Consider the following 23,071-nt stretch of genomic DNA (forward strand, 5'->3'; position numbering starts at 1 on the left):
ATTTACCAGACTAACCAATGTTTCTGTGCACAACAATACATAAATGTACAGCTGTTTCAAAAAGTAACAAAGTGCTTGTTAACTTATTCCAAGCATAGAATATATTATTAACTTGAAGGCAATATTTTTTTTTAATTTACATTAATTGATATTAAATACATAAGTAGCAGGTATCAAAATAAAAACTACAATTCTTAATTGACCCTGTGTCCAATAGGAAAACTAAAAGAGAAAGTATTTAGTGTCATTTTTAAAAATCAAGTATTTTTTTACAGTAAAGCTGTATGTTTAAAAAAAAAACTATGCACATACTGATACAAATGGTCCTCAAATTAAAGTGGTCTGTAAATCATAACACCAGATTAATCCTGGTGTTGGTCATTATTTTTCCATTAAAAGACCAAAACCAACAATGTGTACTTCTGGTCCCTGACTCAGCCAGTTTGTATCACTCCACTCAAATCTCATGTACAGTTTCAGAAAATGTTCAATCTTTTTTTCTTTTTCTTTTTTTTTTGTAAGACAACCTCAGTTGTTTACTTAAACATCTGGGAAGTCCAGTGTTGGGGAAACTTTACTGAAACAGCAGTGATTGGTAATAATGTAAGGAACTATTTTCAGCTGTGGATTAAAACACATTTGTTGTGGTTTTGGTCTTTGCATGGCAGAATATTGCCACCTTTATCCTTTCTGATCACATCCTTCTGAAAACATGACATGCTGCATGATCATTGTACAAAAAAAAAAAAAAAACACCAGTTTCTATCCACACACAGAGGACACTGGTAACAAGGTGCATCATAAGTAAAACATCTGAGGTCTCGTCATGTAGACGGCAGCACCGATTCTCCCGACCTCCTCACACTCAGAGCTCAACCTCCACGGTACCATCACCATCATCTGGCTCGTTGGTGACACAGATTACAGATCCCTCAGCGTGCAGTCTTTTGGGTGGAGGATCCAGAGGGACAGAAAATGGATCTGTATCAGCTGCTTTCTCCTGATGGCTGATGAGAGAGGTCAGGTTACAATGATTCATGTGAGACCTGCTTCGTAGCTGGTTTGAAAACACTTCACTTGAGCTCACCTTGGGCTGCAGCTCGGTTTGCGCACCTTGCTGACTTTGGATTCACCAGGGCTAAACAGACAGGGGGACTTTCTTCCTGAAAATAAAAAAGGATACACACCTGAAGCAGCTGGTGATGGTGAGGAAATCACTCTGTGCTTGACTGAACTCGGCTGTCCTACCTTCCCATTTTTGTTTGGCGAAGGGCAAGCGATTGGGCAGGTTGGCCTTCCTGTCCGAGCTTACGTAGGATATGGCGTCCTCCCCCTCGGCTACAGCCAACAGGGATGCGCGATAGTAGATGAGAGGCTGCCAGCACTCCTCCCTGAGGTCAATAATGTGCTCAGCAGTGTGTTTTTGAAGGTAGGAGAACCTGCACAGACATGAGCAGCCTTCAGAGGTTTTTGTTTTTCTTTAAAAACCATTTAAACTCCTGCTTGTTGCTTTCAGCACTCACACTGCTTTCTTGTCTGGTCTGAGCAGTTTGCTGGAGAACTCGCTGAGGATGGTCAGGTAGGAGAGGTACAGTGGTGTAGATGAGTCTGGAGTCTGAGTAAAGTCTTGGAACACAAACTCGATGCCGTTCCTAAACATGTATACACACAGACTTTAGGAACAAAACGGAAAAATATCAGCAAAAAGTAACACAAAAAGAGAAATTAGGTCACGTGCCAACCTGTGGATCAGGACGACACACTCACGAAACTTGACAAGGTCCCCAAAGGTGAGGGCGAATCGCCTGGCTAGCTCTTTAATGCTGGTGAAAGTCTGGACTCCTGGGTGAGGCCTGCCGCCGCTCTCTTGCTCCTGCTTAAGGCGCACAAACAGCTGGGAGGTGCACACGACAGCACATCAGTATCTCGCTGCCTTCTAGTGACAGTTTGGGGCTGAAGTTTATATTTTTCAGGTGTTTTTCAGTGACAATACCTGCTGCAAACAGAGCACCAGTGTGCGAGCACTCTCTATTTTATCCATCTGCCTGGTGCGATACACGGTCTCCTTGATGATGTCTCCAAAGTCATTGTAATACTGCGGACAAAGAGGGAGAGGATGACACTGGACATTTAATCCAAAGATCTTTAGTGAAGCAACAGCAGCAGCATTAAAGCGCTACATTTGATTAAGGCAACCCAAACATCCCTCCATAAATAAAAATGGTTTCTAAGTGCACCTTTATGTCCTGATTCAAGTACCCAACCATATTCATCTTTTGTAAGTCACAAAACCACATGAAGCTAGATGGTTAAAATAGTATTTTGGGGATTTATTGATAATGCATTAGAAACATAAACTGAGGCTGAGTTGAATATCTTAGCACAAAAACAGAGGGAACAGCCTTGGCGCGGTTCAAAGGCAATAAAATCCACCCAGCAGCACCCTTAAAAGTCTCTGTTTAACATGTTATATCATGTTAGTTCAATACCCACAACGATTTGTGGGTTTTTGTAGTTATGTGCTAAACTACTTCTTGGATAAGTTAGTAGAAAAATCTTCTTACGAAGTCTAGACTGTATATAAAAGATGGATGCCACCCATTGGTTTGTGGATCATCACTGTTTTGATGTTTCAAAGTTAGAAATTTTGGCTAGCACCAATTTTTTTTTCCAACCAAATTTGCCCAAGAGGGTAAAGCAAGGGAGTTATTGCCTAATGCTGCCACTGGCTAGTTAGCTTTGTCAGCAGATGATTCCCTGTGATATTAAATGAAATGCTTATTTTGGCTAATATGAAACAGGCTTAACACAAAACTAACTGAAGAAACTTAAAAGGTCCTTTAGAGGGTTTTAAACCCAACTGGATGCTGAACAAGGCCAAACAAACCACAGATATTATAAAACAAGACTTTATTTCCACACGCAACCTAAATAACACAAGATTATAACATTAACCATAATTTAAGAGAGTTTAATGAAACATATTTAGGTTTTCACCACTGGTTTCTGAAGGCCCATCACTGCCTGATATGTACACAGAAACTCGATTTGTTTTACGCATGTGTACTTCCTATAAGAAGTTTTCTTCTTGCTAGTGTTGGATTAAAGCTGCTGCATTTTTGTTCCAAGACATCTGTACATTATGTTCACATCAATATCAATATTACAAAGAAATATACACTTCATTTTTTTGCTTGTTTATACAAAAAAATAATCTAACTGTTAATTATATTACCAATCTCTCTTTGTGTGTGTGTGTGTGTGTGTGTGTGTGTGTGTGTGTGTGTGTGTGTGTGTGTCTAAATAATAGCTCATGCAACTATCAGAATGTTTAAAATCAAATAGTGTATATATTAACAACCTTTATTTTGAAAGGACAAAACAGGAAGAATCACTTTTTGCAGATGTGTAAAACAAACTGGGTTTCATCGTGTTAATCTTGGTGTTCTAAAACTTGTTGTGATGAGAGGGGGGCGGGTCTGACTGTGAAACTGCATGCTCATTGGCTAATGATTGGTGAATCATAACATTACCCAGTGATAAAGATCCCTTCTGAAACATAGTATAACCAAGATTTACAAATGGACCAAAAAAGATCGAACGAAGCTTGGTTAAGACTTCATAATTTACGATGTAATTGGAAACGCCTCTTTAACCCATACAGCTGCAACCTTCCACGCCATTCAAGTCATTGTGGGCCGCATTGACCTGACTTGTCGTTACATTTTTCGGAAGGTTCACGTCAGGTTACGTTGTCATTTACAGCATCTACTGATTCCAGTCTTTATTCTAAGAGAGGCACTCGACCTCCTCGCTACTCAAAAGCTTATTAGTGCTCTTTCCCATAATGTCACACTACTCATGTGAGGAGTTCACCTTTACCTTCATGTAGTACATGAAGACCTCTGCTGCCATGCTCATCTCCAGCACTCCGTGTATTATCAGTTTGCAGTAGGCTGCGAGCACATTTCTCCGTTTGTGAAGGTCCTCCAGTTTCTCCACTTGAGAGTTTTCACTGACTGAGAGCCCAAAAGCAGGCAGGGCGTGCGATCGGTCGCGAAGTGGTGGAACGCCAAAGAGTGATTAATGATGAGAAGTCATATAACAGAAAGAAAAGAACAAAGCAGACACAGGAAAGAGTGTTTTAGTTGGTTTCAGGACAATGGCTTTAGCAGGTGGATATCAAAGATAACATAACGCTGGAGTTATGGTTGTGACACCATGTGGCTTCAATCTTTCACAAGGCTAATAAAATAGGCTCGGAGGTGAGCCAGAGTTAATGGAATTTTCTCACGGAAAGAGATTGCCCTGATTTTATGATTTAACTCAGTGCCCTTGCCCTCCGAGTGATCTCTGATCCAGCAGCTAATAGAAAACACTGTCTATAGAACAAAATCGTTACCAGGCAAATCCAATAAAACAATAGCTTTTTATTACATGTTCAAAAACCAATAATCCTGTATCGTATTTGGTTGAACATTTAAGAGATTCCCACCAGGACAGTTATTGACTTCTCTAGACTATCCCCATATTTGGATGCAATATGTCTCTGAAAGCAGACGCTATAGTAAAGATAATAAAATGTTTTAGATATAGTGAGCTGTGGATGAATTCATAAGTTTACTTGCAGGACTTTATAAAGGGAAAAAAAACTATGTATTTCCAAGATGTCAATCTTGTTTTCTTCATTTCAGAGCAGACAGGAGCGTGCCGCCGTCATCCGCTTACAAGCTGCATCGCTTTGCATAACAAAGTCTAACATCCCTTCTTACAAATTAGTCAACCCTGTTTCAGTCTGAGGACATTAACAAGGCTTCCTTTGTAATTGAGGGTCAATTGTCAGGTCAGGTTGGAAATCAGACCCCATTTACAGTCAGCAGGCGGCTCTGCAGCGACTTATTAAGCCAAATGTGTGGCCGTGCATTTAATATCTGCATGTTTTCACCACAGCGGGGCCGCCACACTCAATCAGCGGCTCGCTCAGAGCAGCGGCAGAGTGAGAGTGCCATCTACCGCGCGGTGCTGCAATTGGCTCGCTTCAGTATTCTGTTCTTTATTCCAAAAACCAGCTGTTGTTACTTTTCTTGCCATAAAAACGAACATTAAATCCTAATACTTTGCATTGGTTAGAAAAAAAAAAGAAGTTAAAATAAAAATGAAAACCAATGCCTTAGACACTTTTTTGGCTTTTTGTGCCCCCTGCCGCTGGCCCCCTTGTCGTGTTTCAGATATCCATGAGTTGCTGAGCCGTTTCACCAGAGAGTCATTTCCCCTTTAAACTTCTCAGATGGTTTCACTTAACTACATGTTCAAGACCCAAAGAGGTCAAATTATCCATTGCCTTCCATCCGCTGCATCGAAGGATTAAAGAGAAATGAATACAAATTTGTAGCATCGGATTTTTGTTTTCTCCTCTTTCCTGACCCATTAATCCTTTTTTTTACGATCCCCAAAGATTCATGCTGTGAGCCTTCAGAGGAGGCCTGATTAAAAGTAAACTTCGACCAGCTAATGCTGCTCAGGCTTTGATGCATTAGTATTAACAATCCAATCATGCCATAAATAATACTCCATCACCGGGAGAGTACTTAAGCTCATTTTGCTAATGATACTTTTATTCCTCTGCTCGGGTCACATTTTTAATGCAGGACTTTTTGCTTTCACTTCTCGTACTTCTTCATTCCCCTTCTCTCTTATTTCCTCTCTGCTCACAATCAAACATACACAGAAATCTTAAAGCCTGATTTAAGGTGAGCACAGAGAGAGCCACCCACTGCCTGTGGACTTACATCATTCTGAACAGAGAGGCTAAAACATCCTTTAAAGTGAGGTAAGGATAAGAAAAAATAAAGCCACTTAAACAGGCTGGCGTCTCACCCCTGCTCTGGCTGTCACAGTCTGAGCCGACAAAGACGTGCACGCACACAAAGGTCAACAGCGCCCTCTGCAGTTTGGGGCTGGGCGTGTAGAGCAGTGGACCGAAAGAGGTGGGATCCCACACGTGTAGCTGGTAGGAGTGAGCCGTCAGGACGTCACACACACCCAGGAAGGCCTGAAATGGGAAAAAATGAGAAGACGTTAGAAAGGCCTGAAGAAGGAGAAGAAGAAGAAGAAGGAAAAGAAGAGAAGAAGAAGGAGAAGAAGAAGGTGTCGAAATGGTTAGCAGGCGTACCTGCTGCCTCACACTGAGGTCACCGTGGGACAGACAGTGATGACTTCTCTCGCAGAAGAGACGCAGCTGGAGCCTCTGGGCTTGCGCCTTCTCCTAAACACAAACAGTGTTGACTGATTAACTGACTGATCACTTCAGCTCTAATTCTTCTGTTTCTGGCTCCTTGTAATAACTTGTAAATATGATTTTAAACTTCTATTGATTTGCATAATAATACAGTAATAATTAATGAAAACTTCCTAAGGTGTTGTTAAGATGTGAAACTGTCAAATCAAATAAAATTTGTTCCTTTTTTGTCAAGAAATGAGCATTACTGTGTACAGTTCAGGTTCATTTAAAAATGTCATTTTTTGAAAGAACATTTCTAAGAAATAGATTATTACATCTGGGAGATTTCTACTAGACTGCTACAGTGTGTACTGCTCCTTTTATAGCATTAGCATTTTGCCTTATTAGCAGAAGGTAAAATGATCAGCTCACAAGTATATTAGGGCTTGAGAAACTGACACAGTTCCTCAGCTGGCTGCTTCATCACATTTTACTCATACAAGCCAGGAAGTAGTACACACGGTTGTACAGAAACTTCTTTTTTCAGCAGTTTCCTGCATGGTATAGCCTTCAAACCCTCAGTGTATTAAACCCACAGAGTTTGATGCTACAGAGTCTCAACAATGGAGATTTTATTATTTTGTGATCAGTAAAACAGTTTCCAGCTGATAAATCAGACTTTCAAAAGATAACCCTGAATTAGGGAACACAAAATAGCACAGAAACACAGAAAATGAGCCTCTGTAAGCCTACGTAGATCCATCAATCTTGTTCCATTTATCCAATTCAGGCTCACAGGGCGATTGGAGCCTATTCCAGCTGTAATAAGATGGGAGGAAGGGTACACCATGGACAGGTCTCTAGCCTGTCGCAGGGCTAACACAATAACAACCGGTTTTATATTATTTTTATGTTATTTTAGCTTAAACAGTAAAATTGACATCCTTAATTTACAGGGACAAGAGCCCAAAACCTCTGAACAGTATTATACTTTTATTTGCAGTTTATCTTCCTTCACTTTTAATAATGCTGTTTTGAGGGGATGTCTTTTGATTTCGAGTGAGAATTTTATTTCTGACCAAAGCATCCAGACTCAAAAAAACCAAACAAAAGCAAAAAAGAAACACTACATGTGACTTTAAAATAAAACACGATCTTTTTAATGATCAAAAATGATTAAAATGTTGGAAACACATAAAGTGTTTTCTGTGTAAGTGCACATACATCGCTGCTAACACCTCATCTCTATATCACTACATTCACACAGGTTAAAGACTGAGCTGTAAAGCGGATGTAGCTCACCCTGCAGGTCAGAGTTTGACTGCTGGTGCTGAGCGACCAGATCATGGAAAAGGACAAACACTGCAATACTTCCAGCAACACCTGCAAACACAGTGAAGTGGAAATACACTGAAGACGTGTGCACACTACAAAGACCACATTTGTCTACACAGCAGGCAGGGATGATACCTCAGGTGGAGCTCCTTCCAGGCTGCTCTCTACTGACAGGAGAGGAGACAGCACATCAAACAGACCCCACTGGCTCAGGTCATGGCAACTATGGAAACACGAAGAGAAACAGCCACATAAATCCACATCAGCAGCACCATACTCACGCTTGACTTTAAACGACTGTCAAGTCTTACTTGCTGAAAGCTCTAAGTTTCTTCAGCATGGATAAAATCTCTCTGATTTTCTCCTCATCAGCAGAGAAACTTTCGCCCTGTGAAAGAGAAGTCAGACTTCATGAGAGTGGCTTTCAGTCTCTAACATTTCGAGGATTTCAGGCGTGATGAGTAAAAGTAAAATCAGAATAGAAGTACAAGGTAATCACTCTTTTTTTTCTGGATACATGAATACAAGCCTGACACACAATAATTGCGTCCACATAAATCCAGCAGTACTCACCTTGAGCGATTCCCCCAGCAGTGCTGTCAGTCGGTCCACCCAACGCTGGACCAGAGAGTCTCTAGCAGCTCGGGCGGGGGAGCACCAGGCTGTCTCCTCGCGACAGAGAGAGAGGAACACGCGGGCTCCTCCCTCCAGAACAGCCGGGCCTGAGTGGACGTCTAAAACAGCTTCCAGTTCTGTCAACAGGCTGGACACCGCCTACAGGAGCGACACGACTCATGTTATACGTTTAAGCAGTTTGAAAACATCGCATTTGGTAGCAAAACTCATTTGCAGGCTTTGTGATGTATAATGAAAGTAAAAAGCTAAGACGATAGCCCAGCTGAGTATTGGAGTAGTGTCATTTCACCATTAAGTTTACCAAACAGAACTAGTAGTGTATGTTGAGAAATTGTGTGTTGAAAATCCCTCGCTCTGTTAAAAAACCACTTGAAGGTTATCTTCTATAATGAATAATTCGAAGATACTCTAGTACAGCGGTCCCCAACCTTTTTTGCATCACGGACCGGTTTAATGTCAGACAATATTTTCACGGGCCGGCCTTTAAGGTGTCGCAGATAAATACAACAAAGTAAATTAATACGACTAAGACAAAAACGATGGTATTTTGTAAATATAATAATAAATGCAAATTCACTGTGTAACTGTGTAACTTTATTAGCAGCGTCCTCCTGAAATGCGCCAACAACACTGAGAGTAACATCCTCCTCTCTGCCCCTTAATGCTCTCTGGTTGCTATGGTAACGTGTAAATATTTCTTTCAAAATAAGACACAACTACAACACGGGAAAAGACCCAGGGAAACCAAGTTAACCATAAAAACCCTGAAAACCATAAATTTCACACCCGACCCTCAACTCTCACGGCACAGTACCAAGTGACTCGGCCCAGGGGTTGGGGACCGCTGCTCTAGTCCGTGAATAAAAACACATGGATGGAAATGAGCGGAATAGGCCTCCTTTCAGGATAAGGAAAGCACATTACCACATTCCCATTTCTGTATGATTAAATAGTGTAAACTGAGTGCAGGTGTGCACACACCTGTGTGTTTTCAGCGTGCAGACACTCTGGGAGGAAGTACTGAGGAATCCTCATCAGGGAGGCAAGGATGTCACTGCTACTTGAAAACTGCAGAGAGAATAGAGACATTACAATATAACAACCAGAATTTAATAGTGCAGCACAGATGCCTGGATACAGAATCACACTGATTTTTATACCAACAGCTACATGTGGAATAAACACCTTAGACAGCAGCTTTGGAAGCACCATCAGGAGATGTTCAGTGAGCTTCAAACAGTCATCGTTCTGAATCTTCTTATCTCTGGCACTCATTACCTGAAACACAACAAAATAAACACTTATGTCTCTTAAATGATGAGTTATCAGTGTGCTATCTCACATACAAAGAGAGGACAGAGATCTTCCACTGACCTTCTTCGCTCCACTCCTCCCTGCCAGCACAGGTCCCTCTGAGGCCTGACGCGCCGACGCTACCAGGATCTCTACAAGCACTGCTTGTTCAGCTAGGGTGAAACCTACACACACACACACACACACACACACACACACATACTTTGAAAAGCAGGAGCTCACAGAGGATCTAACATGTTTTTTGTGGAGGAAACACCTGAAAACCAGAATGAGGATAATGAAGGTTGTGCATGATTTTAAATGGTGCTTTCAATCCACAAAAAAATCTTTGGTGAGGGAAAACTCTCAGACTCTTAGGAACTGACAACACACACATTTCCTTACCTGGACTGCATGAGGAAGAGTCCTGTAGCAGTGCAGACGTGAAGGAGGGCCAGTCCTTCAGCAAAGCTCCACCGCAGTCCCACAGACTGTCCACCAAGTACACCACGTGGTTGTGCAGCTGAAAGCATAAGCTTTACATGATCCACAACATCACAGATGTAAACTAGGTGATAACACAATAGAGAAGAAAGTCCTTTCTTAGCTCAGACTGGAGCTTCGACTTGAAATAGCCAGTCTGTGTTCACCTCAGATTCCTGGTAGAAGTGCAGCAGTGCCTTCAGTCTGGCAAATGTTTGCTGCTTACACACTTCCTCTTCATTCGATCCATCCTGAGTATCAGATGCAGGGGCTACAGCATTGAGAAGCCTGACAGAGACAATGTATATCATATGGAAGCACTAATAAACCGCTAAGTTGTTTTTCAAGTGACATAGGAAGACATACCTTGAGAAGAGCAGCTCCCCCGCAGTGGCCGCAAGAGGGCGCTGTGAAGAGTAAACAAACTGGAGGAGGTGTTTGTAGTCTTCTGGAGTGAGCACATCGTCAGATGTCCTGAGGAGTGAGGAAGGAAGTGGATGTGAAGAGGAACAGAATGAAGAAATGACTGAGAAGATTCAGATCAGACAGATCAAACAGGCTCACTTGGAGATGAGCACCAGGAGTTTCATGGTCTGCACTGCCACGTCACTGTCCTTATCCAGGGTCATGGAGATGATCCGGTCCTGGAACACAACAGTACAAGAGTATTAAAGCACTTTGTGATGCTTGTTTTAATCAGAGCTATACAAAAAACCCTATCAATTACTATTACTATTATTATCAGTAGTAGAAGTAGTAGTAGTTGCAGTATTAGATCATTATTATGAGCAGCGCTTTAATAAAAGTCTTGTCCAGATCTCCAGCTATATTGAGCTCTTAAGGCTCGAACATGACATGACAAGCCAGTGATATTTGAAGGCAGTGTAGGTAATTCAGATTTCACCAGTCCTGATGGAGGCTCAATTACCTTAAAGCGGCTGGTGAACAGGTCTAGTTTAGGCAGGAAGAGGGGATCTCCATACAGACCCTGCAGAGCTAACACACACTTGAGACGCACATCTGGCACCTGAAAGATAAACAGCAGCCAGGCGGCGTTGTAAAAATCATCCCATGATGATTTTTTTGTTGTTATTTTGCTGCTGGCTACCTTGTCGTGCATCATCCAGCCCACGTATTTGAGGTAACTGTCGCTGAGAAACACAGAACTATAGAGCTTCATCCACAAACCCAACTCTTCCATACAGACGCAGCGGATCTCTGGAAGCACATCACTGCACGAGCACGCAAACACCAACAAACCCGAGTTGAGTTAAAATAATAATGCAGTATAGATTAAAAGTTTAAATAATGAAGCATGTCAGAGAAAACTGTACCGGTATCGCTTAAGGAAAACTCCCTTGAAGATGATGTCCATCATGCTCTCGATCTCTGCTCGCTTCTCCTGCAACTAGAGGAGCATCAGGAAGGTTACACAGAAGCCACACCGTCAATAAAAGGAAAAGTCCTTTCAGTTTCGTCCTGCTCATTCTCTGTGTACCTCTGCGATCTTCTTCTGTACTTTCTCCAGCTGCTGCGCGCTCTTCTGCCTCATCGTCTTCGTTTTTTGCACCTCATACAGCTTCTGACTGTTTTCAATCCCAGCGCTCAGGCTGAGAGCCACGCCCACCAGAGAGCTCAGCAGCTTCACCGCTGATTAGAGAAGTCCACATCGAAAGTACGGGTTAGTTTATCCGCACGTGTGTCTGAATGCTGATTCACGTAGTTTCGCTCTTACCCGCCAGTGTGCAGGTGTGTCTGAACGCTCGCACGTAAGAGTTTGACAGCTCGGTGAGCAGCGAGATGATGGTGTTCATCAGGTAGCCATCGAAGATGATGCTGTGCTGACACTGAGCCACCAGCACAGACACAAAGTCGCAGAACTCGGAGTGAAACCAGCGGCCGTACGGTCCAGACTGCACCAGAGGATACTCAACACTGTCCTACAGCGGAGGAGAGAAAGAGACAGCCGGTTTAGCAAGTTTAAGACCTTTGAAGTATCCAAAATGTTACTGAAATGCTTTTTTCCAGGTGATTAGTATCATACAGTATATCAGATTTTTACTGAAGGTTTTCATGAACAAGAAAATTAATGCTAATAATTTTGCAATATGTATAGAAAATCAGGTAAAACCTACAATTGTGCAAGGAGTCAAACATTTTTATTGTGCTTTTTTTGTCTCTTTTTTGGCTAATTGAGCAGAGCATTAGCTTAGGAAGGCACCAAAGTCAAGCTCAGCCACAACCCCGGCAGACCGGCTAATCTCAGTGCCATACAGCCGTACTGCATCACCCCTACTACTACAAGACTTTTTATTTTAAACACGGGTATACGCCACTTCTAAGCAAAACCAGTTTGCAGTTGTGCTTAGAAGTTTAAATACACTCATGATTCAAAAACAAGAACTGGGTGCACAAGTTTGAATTTATTTTGGATTTTCTCAAATGTATACTTATGCACAAGTGCATAAGTACACACAGAGCCTCGAGTATATACCTACACTTACTAAAATCTTTTAATAAGCGGTGCTGAAGGTTCTACAATCTCTTCAAGCATTTCTAAACAACTGTAGATTCCAAGATCATCACTTCAAACTGTACGTAAGTACTTTGCCAAAGTCTAAAAGAAGACTTAAATTGTGACCCTCAAACGAGAGAAAATTGGTCTGTAAATATGCTTTTGACCCTGTGTAGATTCAAGAAAATCCTAAGCAAATTCAAATTAGTGCATCCAGTTCTTGTTGTTTAAAGTCATTAAAGATGCATACTGTACTGTAAGTTCAAATAAATCACTAAAGGCCAAATTGCCCTGACATTCATGCTCATGATGAGTGAAAGTAAACCTCTGACCACATCTGTAACCCCGCCCTGCCGCTGTGGTGGAACCGCTCAGTGAATTATATGTGAAAATGAAAGTAACTGAGCCTGACATGTAAACAGTATGGTATTGCAAAACAGGATTCATGCTCAGTCAATCCACCACGTACCAAACCAGTGTACCAAAGTGTACCAAAGTGAAGATGTAATGCACAACAAAGGTGGTTCTACAAGCTACTGAACCATCGGCTTTACTTGACTGATTGATTGACCGTTTTATTTCAAACGTGTGAATGTAGCTGAAATAACAACAAATATATTGGAAACAGAATAAAAAGCAAAGTAAAAAACACCAAGATGCCACAAATATCTCTACATATCACACTACTTCGTTTGTCACTTTGTGTTTAAAGCTGATAAAAGAAAATAAAAGTTCATTTACAAAAAAATGGAAGAGCAGTAACTGGCCATTGCTGACATGAAGTGCTTAAAGTGCAGTGAGTGGGTACTGACTGTATCCATGGGCCACGTGACTGTGAGGATCCACGGAAAAGCCAGAAACTTCTTATACTGCAGACCAGCAGTCTGAAACACGCAAATACAATTTCTCTTCCACAACATCCAAAACATGCTTCACATAATAACACGAAAGAGAGCCGAGCTGAAATCCTCTTACCTCATCCAGCTCCTCGACCATCTTGCTCATGACTTCGCTGTCCTCTTTGCTCTGACACATCTCTGCTGTGACGACACCTTAAAAAAAAAAACAGAAAGCACGCTAAAGACAAAGCCCTTTGTTGGTATGCTGCACGTATGTGCGCGCTGGCAGGTCTGCTTGCCTTTGCACCCAGAGCACTGGATGAAGAAGCTGATGAGGTCGAGGAGAGAGGAGTCTCTGTCTGACCCATACGCCTCAATCCAGTCATCTATCACCGCCTGCTCAGGCATCAAAGAAGACCCGGTGAATCATAATATTATCGTACACAATTAAGAATCTTCCATTTCTACACTGAGGATGTGGGATTTTTATAGCCTGTTATAACTGCTCAATAGCCAGGGTGAAATCAGGAGCTCTGACAGATAGCAGAGATTACGGCGTTTCCCTTTTTAAATTCAACAAAGCGACACAATGTGTACGAAGTTACCTGCATGGCACTCCTGCCCATGGTGATCACTTCAAACAAGGTGACGGCCTCCACGTGCTTCTGTTTGCCGTGTCCTCTTCCTGCTCTCCTCACGCCGCTGCAGCTGGCTTTGGGACTTTTGCACTTGACATTCTCGGAGCTCTCGTGTGTTCGCCTCCTTCGTCTCTGCCGGGATTGAAAACGTGACAGGTGAAGAAAATACAGCCGGCTGAAATAATTTGCAACGATTTCCAGTCGAGGTAGAGTGAAAATCATTCTGAAGGCGCAGACACAAATTTCCCTCCACAGCATTAGAACACCTATGACTTTTCTTCTCCGGACTACATATGTGGCTGGTTTGTAGCCACATACACTAAACTCAATTAGGCAGAACACTGATATCCACTTGGGCTACTGTATTCATGTTGTGGGTCAACATGGCGGCTTCCACCAGCTGGTGCCAGGATGGACAAGATTACAAATGAGCTCAGGTTTAGCATTTATAAGACAAAGTTAGGAGATGGTTTGGAGATGTGAAGAGGAGGACTAATGGATATATTGGACAAAGGCTGTAGAATATAGAACTGCCAGGCAGAAGGAAAAGAGGAAGACCTCACATGTGGAGGGTTGATGTGATAGAAAAGGATGCTAGGGATAGGTGGAGGTGGAAGCAGGGGATCAGATATGACAACCCCTAAAGGGAGCAGCTAAAAGAAGAAGAAAAAGAAGCAGAAGAAGCGTTTTTCTTGTGTAAGCCTGCATGAGCATCAGTGGATAACACATACCACACTCTTTCGCCTATTCTCATTCCCAGAGTCCTCCTCTGAGTGACTGACGGCTTCAGAGGTGTCCGCCTTGGCACTAGAGCTCTTACTGGGAATTCAGAAACAGAAGAACTGATTAACAGAGGGAAGCTGGGTTATTATAGCAGGCACTGTCAAATAACGATTAACTTTGCTAACTTACTTCTGCTCTGAGGACCTGGATGCAGCTGCAGCTGTGGCCTCTGGTATCATGATCCCCTCAGACGTTCACGCAGGGCTCAGCTGTGTGACTCTGCATCTACAAACACAGTACCCGACCGTCTGTGCAACCAAAACTAAGCAATGCATTGGAGGGTGGGGGCAGAGGCTTGCGTTTAACTGATTTTCTGCGTGCCCCCTCCGCTGGGAGGAGCTACCGCGGTGCTTTAAAGGGTAAGTTACAGACACTTGGGCATAGTGGCCGCTTTGGCCCCCATGAAAGTTGAACAGAGCACTTTCTTTTACTAAATCAAAAAATATAAGTAATAATTTCCAGGACTAGCCTAATTAGCAGTGCCTCGGCTTGCAAAATATAACAAGCACAGATTAAAACTAAAAGGTAAGACAAAGACTCAAAGGTCGCCGCTAAACTTTTCAAACTTACCCTCTTCGCATAAACGCATACCCCCTCGATGTTTGTCAGTGTATGCCTTTGAATTGGAAGCTTGTCAGACTCATTTAATTCAAGTATTTCCACTGATATCCTCCGTCTTTAGCCCCAGCTCTCACAGTCAAGTTGACAGACAGCCTAACAGGTCGTGATTGGCTAACGAGCCCGAATAGAATGATGCGATTGGCTGGTGGGAAACGTCAGTGTGACTTGAGTCCCTCCTCAGGCGGCGGTGACAGAAGGCTTGCTGTACAGAGCGGTTTTCGTCAGGCCACAGTGCTGTAAACATCTGTAGGAAGAGACTCGTCGACGTATAAATTGTTAGGGAGTGAATAACAGGAAGATTGTGCCTTTTTGTGCTACCACTAAAAAAATAATGCAGCACATTTAGTTGTCTCGCTGGTCCTGCTGTGATTTTTAATGCAATGTATCCTGCACACCTCGGTCCCAAAAGCGCTTCCCGTGTAATTTAATTAAGCACAGTAGCAGCTGTCAATTCAGAAGGGAGATGTCATGGCATTTCCTGATTTTAACTAGTTGTATGAGCTGACAAGCAGGGGGAGCTATTCACTCATCTTATGCGAGCACCTTAGCCCACAGGCGAAGATTTAAGGACGGGAAGGATTTGAGAAGCAATATTATAAATGCAGGGAAGAATAGAAAGGCCTCTCAGAACCCCTGCATCTCCTACAGCAGGGGTGTCAAACATAAGGCCTGAGGGCCAGAAGCGACCTAGTAAACACTGTAGTTTCCTCATGATATTGCACTGATATTACACCAAATAATTATTAATTAAATAACACAAATGTTGCTGGGTTTTTTCAGTATCTACTACAGAAATGGGGGGGGAAATGTAATTTTACACATTTATTTCTTACAATTTAAAGTTTTGGTGACAGATTTCTTTCCTTTAGTACATCAGCATTTCTTTGTCACATTGAAAAACTGTATGTATTGTTGAAACTGCACTTTCTTTTTCTTATATTAAGATATCTCAGAGGTTAAATGTGTACTTAGACTTCCTTACTTCTGATAGAAATGTGAGTTTTCACTGGTGTGGCCCATTTAAGATCAGCATGGGCTGTATGTGCTTGACATCTCTCACCTACAGACTGTAGCACACGGTTGCACACACCTGCCTCTCTCTCTCTCTCTCTCTCTCAGTAAGAGATACCTGCTTATCTACACGTGACATTAGTCAACAGATGGGGAGAATAAAAGCTGCTGCAGCTAAATGCTGAAAGTCAGTCTCCATCAGAGACAAAGTCAGTCAAAAACACTCTAAAATATGCACAGTTAACCGCTTTTCTATTGTTGCAGCTCACATTTAGTGTAAGTAAACATGTTTCCAATTAGTAAATGTGAAATACTGGTTTGAAAGTCTGAGCTCACGCTCTATCTTATTCTCCATTTAAAAGATGTAGGCTGATTGTTCTGTATGTACTCTGACTGGTGTATTCCTGGTGAGTTTTTAATGGGGCGCCTATGGCGTTTGTGTATTTTGACAACTTTTTTCTGTTAGTCCCAAGTATTTTATACTTGTAATATGAGCAACTGTTGTCCAAACATAGTGGATAGATGCCAGACTGAGGGGAAGTCACCAGAACCAGAATGTAAGTAGCTACTTATAACAATGATATAAGTAGCTGATCCAGCTCACGATCTATGACAATTTACAGGTCATTTCCTGTACAAAACAACAAATGTGACCTTGACCATGATCTTAAACACAATTTGGTTGAATCGGCCCCCAGGCCTTATGTTTGGTCAGGAGTGCCAAATATAAGGCCTGAGGGCCTGAGTCGGCCTGGCAATGACTCCAATCCGGCCCAAGGGACAGATTTGGAAAATATGAGGCAGTGCATAAAGATATCTTTTGTAAATTAACGAAAACTGTGTGACTTTCAGACTCCAAATTTAAACATTTATCTCACAGTTTCACTGGTCCAGCCCACTTAAGATCAAAATGAGCTCCCAACAAACAATGAACAAAGCATTCAGTGGACCAGTACACATGATTATGTCTTAGCACAAAAGCTGAGGTGTAACTAATAACATGATAAGCATGACAACTCTCTCCACTGCAGATCTGATGACATATAGTAGCTAGAAAGCATAGGTGTAATTAATAAACTTAATTATTGATGGATGCAGTCGTCCCACTTTCACATTCCTGGCATCATCGACAGAAGTGAAACAGATGCAACATTAATGTGAATATAACACGACCTCTTCACTTGTTTTTGAACTTGAAGTTCTGACATTGTGTAAAATGTAACTCAAAAGCAAAATGCAATAATTTAATGCCTGTATGTAACTGAAGATATCTTGATGCATTCTCAATCATCCAGGAAAGTAAATCTCCAAAAGTTGAATCTGTTCATCTGGACGTAGCGTTTTGTGGCGTTCCCACGTAACTGAAGATAGTTTTATGTTATTGTTTGATGCTGTTTTTTGTTTTTGTTTTTAAAGCTTTTCATACAGCAACACTTTGTAAGTGTTTGGGTACTCGAGAGAGCAGATGCTGTAGTTTTGAAAGCCAAATGTCCTCCCACTCTTGCTTGAGATAGGATTTCATCTGCTCGCTAGTTCAGGACCTCTTTTAATGGAGTCGTGCTCTTTTTATAGCAGCTCGTGTTACTTTCCTGTTGCCAATTTACCTAATTAGTTGGGGTTATGTGGCCTGATATTCAAAACAATAACATTTCTCAGGTTGCACCAATGACTGAAGTGAAATGAGGGTTTTGAAGGTTTTTCCGTCTTTTTCATTTTCATGCTGTTAATAAAAACTGAAATCACACGCTCATCCAACGTGAATCATAATGTGGCTCAGTGTGTTTGTGTGTGTGGCCTCCACATGTCTGAATACACTCCCAACAATGTCTGGCCATGCTCCTACTGAGAGAGCCGATGCTGTTCTCGGGGATCTCCCAGACCTGGATCAGGGCATCAGCGAGCTCTTGGACAGTCTGTTGCGCTGTTGGCAGCATTGGATGCACTGACAAATAACATCTCAGAGGTTCTCAAATGGATTCAAGTCTGGGGAACGCAAGGACCTGTCAGTGACATCTGTGTCTTCATCATCTGTGAAGTCTTTACATAGCTGGTGTTGGTGAATACATGGGGAGCACGTGGTCCCAAATATTGAATGACCCACTGCCAAATCAGTTATGCTGGATGATGTAAGCAATGTAACATCCACCACCATGTGCTCTGTGGGAACTTGCTCCCATGTATGAAGAGAGTGGTGATGCCCCTCTACTGCCCGCCTATCTCTCCTCATACCAGGAGAGATGGTCTCCTAATAGGACATATTATGTGATGGCCCATGTCCTGGTATCTGGCCCATGAGTTCAAGGTACCGTCTCATGCTATTTTTGTTACCTTTGCCTTTTTTTCAGGAATTTTTGTTACTTCAGGGTCATTTTGCATGTGTAGTCTAATGCTACTTTCTAGTCACTGTAGATGTGTGATGTGACTTTGTGGTTATTTTGTGTCAAATTGTATCAATTTGTGGTCATTTTATGTTACCTGGTGTCCCTTTATAGCTGTTTTTTGACTCTGACACTCATTCATCAATGAGTTTATCAGCCACAAAGAGCAAACATGTCATACAACTTGCGTTCATTGCATTCAGTTTTATTATTCTGCTTTAGGTTTTAAAAAATGTAACATTAGTGCAAGATGGGATTCAATAAGCTTACATTCAGCTCCAACCAACCGATTCAGCACAGGGACTAATAAGGGCTGCACTCCAAAAGACGATGTACAAAAAACCTATGTGGTTTTAAACAGGTGGGCTATTCAACCCCACTATTATTCTGTAGAATCGTATTGTGTAGCACCTTTTAATGGTCGTAACATAATCAGTTGCTTTTGAAGCAGGAGAGCCCTGGAGAAGGATTCATAGTTACAGAGGCGTTCCTCAGCGTGAGTCAGGACAGGAACTGAGACACGAAGGTCACGGCCTGGTGAACGTCATCTGTCAGCTCGTCTGGCAGTGACAGCACCATCGATGTTAAGCTTTGAGTTATTTCTAATATCCTGCGCAGAGAACAGAACGTGTTTGCCATCAGATTCTTGCTGAATTAATCATCACCTCATTCCCAGCTAATTATTTCAATGTAAACCCACCAGTTGATATAATGAACAGCCAGCTGAGGCTCGTGCCTTGAGCCTTCCTCTACCACCAGAGACTGTTTCATCTGTTTGAAGTTGGCCTCAATATCCTTCTTTATTTCTGAGAAGACCTGAATTCCCCTGAAAGAGCTGAGGACTTGCTGTAAAACAGAGACATTAAATAGCACAAAGCAATTTTTTGTGGAATAAAACAAAATCCTAAAAAGAGGGTGGTTATAGTTCATCACTCTTACATATATAACTGAGAGCTGGTGGGCAATGTACTTATGACTTCCAAGGTGCCTGATATCCTCTTCTAGCTGTTGACTCAGCACAAGGAGCTGGTTCAGTTTGGCAATGTGGAAGTAGTATTCTGCAACAGAAGTATCAAGACAGCAAAACTTAGAGTCAAAAACTTCAATAAAAGGAGAAGTCCTACAAAGAAACTCTCACATGCTTGTTTTTTTGTTTTATAGACAGCATCCACGTAGGAAGTGTTCACAGAGACTTGACCATGACCACAAAGAAAGGAAAGTAACAAGGGGATGGTGTTTTCTCAATATACTGTCGGTCTACAAACACATTAGAGATGCCTTATGCTCAAAAATTTAACAATAAATGAATAATGTTACTGTCAGCATACAAGAAAAGTTACGTGTTTGTGTGTACGAATTGGAAACACGTTCCTCTCACCATCCATTGGTGGCCTTTCCAGCATGTCAACAGGACTACCTTGAATAAGGAACACCTCAACTCGAGGAAACATTGCTGACAGTCCCACCATGTCCAGGTAGTCCTGAGGAAACACATGCACCACTTGATCCTTGACACTGACAGTTACAACTCACTGTTTTAGGGGGTTGGGGGCGGATAATATGTGAAGTGCTCAGGTGTTTCTAATGTTACTGTTTCATTAGGACAGAACCATTGAAGGTCATACCTCTAACTGTGGCATAGGCTTTGGTAGATGTTCAAGGCACTGCAGCATCTGGTCAAGAATCTCAGATCCTTTAAGACATAAAAAAATATATATATATACAGAAGATCAGAAAATATTCAAGACATCTTTTGTTCTTAGATTTCATCACACATACCTTGAGCCTGGAATGTGTCTGATTCCTCTGGGCTACACCCTTGTCCTAACTGCTCCTGGAACTGTGACAGAGTAACAGTGATTAAACATCAAAGCAGTACAGACTGAACAATGTTACACCATAATTACCACTATTTCCTGGTGTTATTTATTGTGTTATAAACATCGTAATTATACATTGTTATTTAGTTTCAAGCTCAAGAAAAGCTGCTGGAAAGAAATGATGATGATGGAAAAAAAATCCATGTGCACGTCCCAAATTAGGTCACAATATGTGTATGGGCATTAATTTGCTCATTAGGTCCTGTCCAGTGCACTTCCTGTTCTCTTAATACAATGATCTATGATCTAAGGTCTGTGTGTGATAGTACAGAGTAATTAACCAGCTACCCACCCAAAGCTAATTGACTGATTTATTGGGTGTGTCGGAACATTAGCTGTGCATCCAAAATGACTGTTTATTTGCTGTAGAGCTATGGGGATCCAAGAGCACCAACATTAAAAAAAAAAAAAAACTTGTAAAGTGAAAAAGTTTTAAAGTACTGCAGTTTCTGTGTCACCAGCATAGGAGCACTTTTATGAACTCTCTCTCTTGACTTCTATCTTGACAAATCAACCAGATTTTTTAAGATTATGCCACTGTGGTCTCACCTACAAATCCTAAAAAATGTATTTGGTGACACAGAAATAGTAGTATTGCAAACCTTTACTTACAGTTTGGGAACTGCTGCTTGTAATTTCTTTCAAAATACATTCTGGGATCCCTGACTTCCTCAAGTCCATACCACATACCAACATGTATAAGTCATATTTTTCCCCATTTAGATTAATTGATGACACATTTACTTTTGTGTTTAATGATGTGTGTATTTTATTTTATTATTTCATTTTGGCACTTTTGGCCCTCCATATTCTCACCAGATTCACATTGGAATAATGAAATGTTTGATGGAACATCTGACTGAAGTTTCACTTGGAAATTGATGAAAACTAACACAAAGTTGAGGAGACATACATCTACCTGCTGCATCTGTGACCTGATGAGGAGGTCCAGCTGCCCACAGAGACACAGCATCTCCAGGCCCACCTGCTCAGGACTCAGCTGGACAGGCATCAGAGGTCTCTTCACCTGTAACTCCACTGACCACAGAGCAGTCACATCACTTCATGACATTTCTCTCATTTGCCAGAAAAAATAATCTCTGAACACACACAAGCACACGGGTGCACCATTGCAGACTATAAATCAATGCGCACATGCTGTCTATTCTACAGGTCCAAGGAAGGATGGTTGACGAGGACTGAAGGGGAGTGGTCAGTGGGCTGTAAGGAGTCGGAGCCTGCAGGGCGCACTCCTCCGAGGTGAACTTGAAACGCCTCAAAACGCTGCATGAACCCGACTAAAAAGCGTGATGCTGGGACTTACCTTTAAAAGCTTCATGGTAACCGCAGGGCTGACAGAGCGGCTCCGATATCCTCACTGCCATGGCTTGGACCGGCTGTGTTATATCACCCCTATTCTCCTGATTCGGTCCCGCTAATTAAAGCCATATGAAGACAATGAACGCGATGACAACTTGCTAGAGTGGGACTAGGTAATAACAGATCAGATCTGTCGGTTTATTTTATTGCATTTGGTCGGAAGTCTGTTTCGCAGGTGGTGCGTTCGAGTGCCAAAGGTTCAGGTGAAACACTGTTTCTTCATCCCTGATTCGCCGCTTCCTCTCAGATGACGATGCCCCCACGCAATCGCGGACTGATCAATAGAGCCTCGTTCATGCAGCCGCTGAAAGGTTGATGCAATGACGGTAACAATAAAAAGCCCGCGCCCCTTTTGCAACAACGGCGGCGCAGTCACAGCCCGTGATTTGCGGCACTGAACGCCCCTCAAGCGGCACGCGCGCAGAGGACCAGCCTTTCACAATGATGTCATTCTTTAGGGATGAGGAGCACAGCATCACTTTAGTGAGGATGCAGGCAGAAAACAGTTTTTTTTTTCCTGGGAAACAAACCTCCTTTCACGACCTGAAGTGAGTTTTTGTGTTATTTATATTCACAATCAATGTTCAGAAGAGGTTATTGCACACTAAAAAATCTATATAATTATTGTATTTTTGCAACTGATAAATGATGTAAAAAACCCCAAAAACAAACACTTCCTAAAACCTGAGGAGTCCAACAGGCCATAAACTGATAATAATCAGTTCATAAATCCCATAACAATGTAACTAATCTTCACAACATAATGAGACTGCAGAATAATTTTGGAAAATAAAGGACTGAAAACAAAACTGCAGTGGTTAGTCCTGCTGCCGCACAGCGAGAACATCAGGGGTTTAAATCCTCTGTCTCTTGTTATTGTGTGCAGTATACATGGGTTGTCTCTGGGTGCTCCAGTTTCCTCCCACAGTGGGGTTAGGTTAAATGGTGTGAATGGGTGTTTTTCTATGACAGGTTAGTGTACTCCACCTTTGACAGCTGGGGTGTGCTCCAGCTGGGAGACATTGGATGGAAAGCAAAGCCTTGGCCTTTCATATTTAA

The 23,071-nt window shown here is 42.1% G+C and overlaps 2 protein-coding genes across 4 annotated transcripts; both read right to left on the reverse strand.

Annotated features, from left to right (window-relative positions):
* Nucleotides 1-211: 211 nt before the first annotated feature.
* On the reverse strand, nucleotides 212-15,764 carry si:ch211-269e2.1 (cohesin subunit SA-2). Its single transcript, XM_063497348.1, has 32 exons — nucleotides 15,313-15,764; nucleotides 14,872-14,967; nucleotides 14,691-14,778; nucleotides 13,927-14,091; nucleotides 13,621-13,717; nucleotides 13,458-13,534; nucleotides 13,295-13,366; nucleotides 11,703-11,907; nucleotides 11,466-11,617; nucleotides 11,302-11,375; nucleotides 11,076-11,199; nucleotides 10,896-10,994; nucleotides 10,532-10,611; nucleotides 10,334-10,441; nucleotides 10,135-10,255; nucleotides 9,890-10,007; nucleotides 9,566-9,669; nucleotides 9,377-9,469; nucleotides 9,173-9,259; nucleotides 8,129-8,329; nucleotides 7,867-7,943; nucleotides 7,691-7,778; nucleotides 7,523-7,603; nucleotides 6,173-6,265; nucleotides 5,878-6,052; nucleotides 3,883-4,019; nucleotides 1,994-2,095; nucleotides 1,743-1,894; nucleotides 1,524-1,652; nucleotides 1,249-1,439; nucleotides 1,088-1,163; nucleotides 212-1,007 (listed from the first exon to the last, which is right to left on the reverse strand). The coding sequence occupies exons 2-32, from the start codon at nucleotides 14,919-14,921 to the stop codon at nucleotides 866-868; spliced, it is 3,558 nt and encodes a 1,185-aa protein (XP_063353418.1). The 5' UTR covers nucleotides 14,922-14,967; nucleotides 15,313-15,764; the 3' UTR covers nucleotides 212-865.
* Nucleotides 15,765-18,957: 3,193 nt separating this feature from the next.
* Nucleotides 18,958-22,384, reverse strand: si:ch211-218d20.15 (uncharacterized). Of its 3 annotated transcripts, XM_063499454.1 has the most exons (8): nucleotides 21,957-22,384; nucleotides 21,546-21,670; nucleotides 20,532-20,592; nucleotides 20,378-20,445; nucleotides 20,131-20,233; nucleotides 19,692-19,810; nucleotides 19,453-19,598; nucleotides 18,958-19,362 (listed from the first exon to the last, which is right to left on the reverse strand). In XM_063499454.1, the coding sequence occupies exons 1-8, from the start codon at nucleotides 22,015-22,017 to the stop codon at nucleotides 19,254-19,256; spliced, it is 792 nt and encodes a 263-aa protein (XP_063355524.1). In that variant the 5' UTR covers nucleotides 22,018-22,384; the 3' UTR covers nucleotides 18,958-19,253. The 3 variants fall into 3 exon arrangements, with proteins under 3 accessions (XP_063355524.1, XP_063355523.1, XP_063355522.1); XM_063499453.1 differs by having other exon boundaries at nucleotides 19,453-19,810; nucleotides 21,552-21,670; XM_063499452.1 differs by having other exon boundaries at nucleotides 19,453-19,810.
* Nucleotides 22,385-23,071: the final 687 nt, after the last annotated feature.

The sequence above is a fragment of the Pelmatolapia mariae genome, linkage group LG16_19 (assembly GCF_036321145.2).
Source record: "Pelmatolapia mariae isolate MD_Pm_ZW linkage group LG16_19, Pm_UMD_F_2, whole genome shotgun sequence".
Classification (NCBI taxonomy): domain Eukaryota; kingdom Metazoa; phylum Chordata; class Actinopteri; order Cichliformes; family Cichlidae; genus Pelmatolapia; species Pelmatolapia mariae.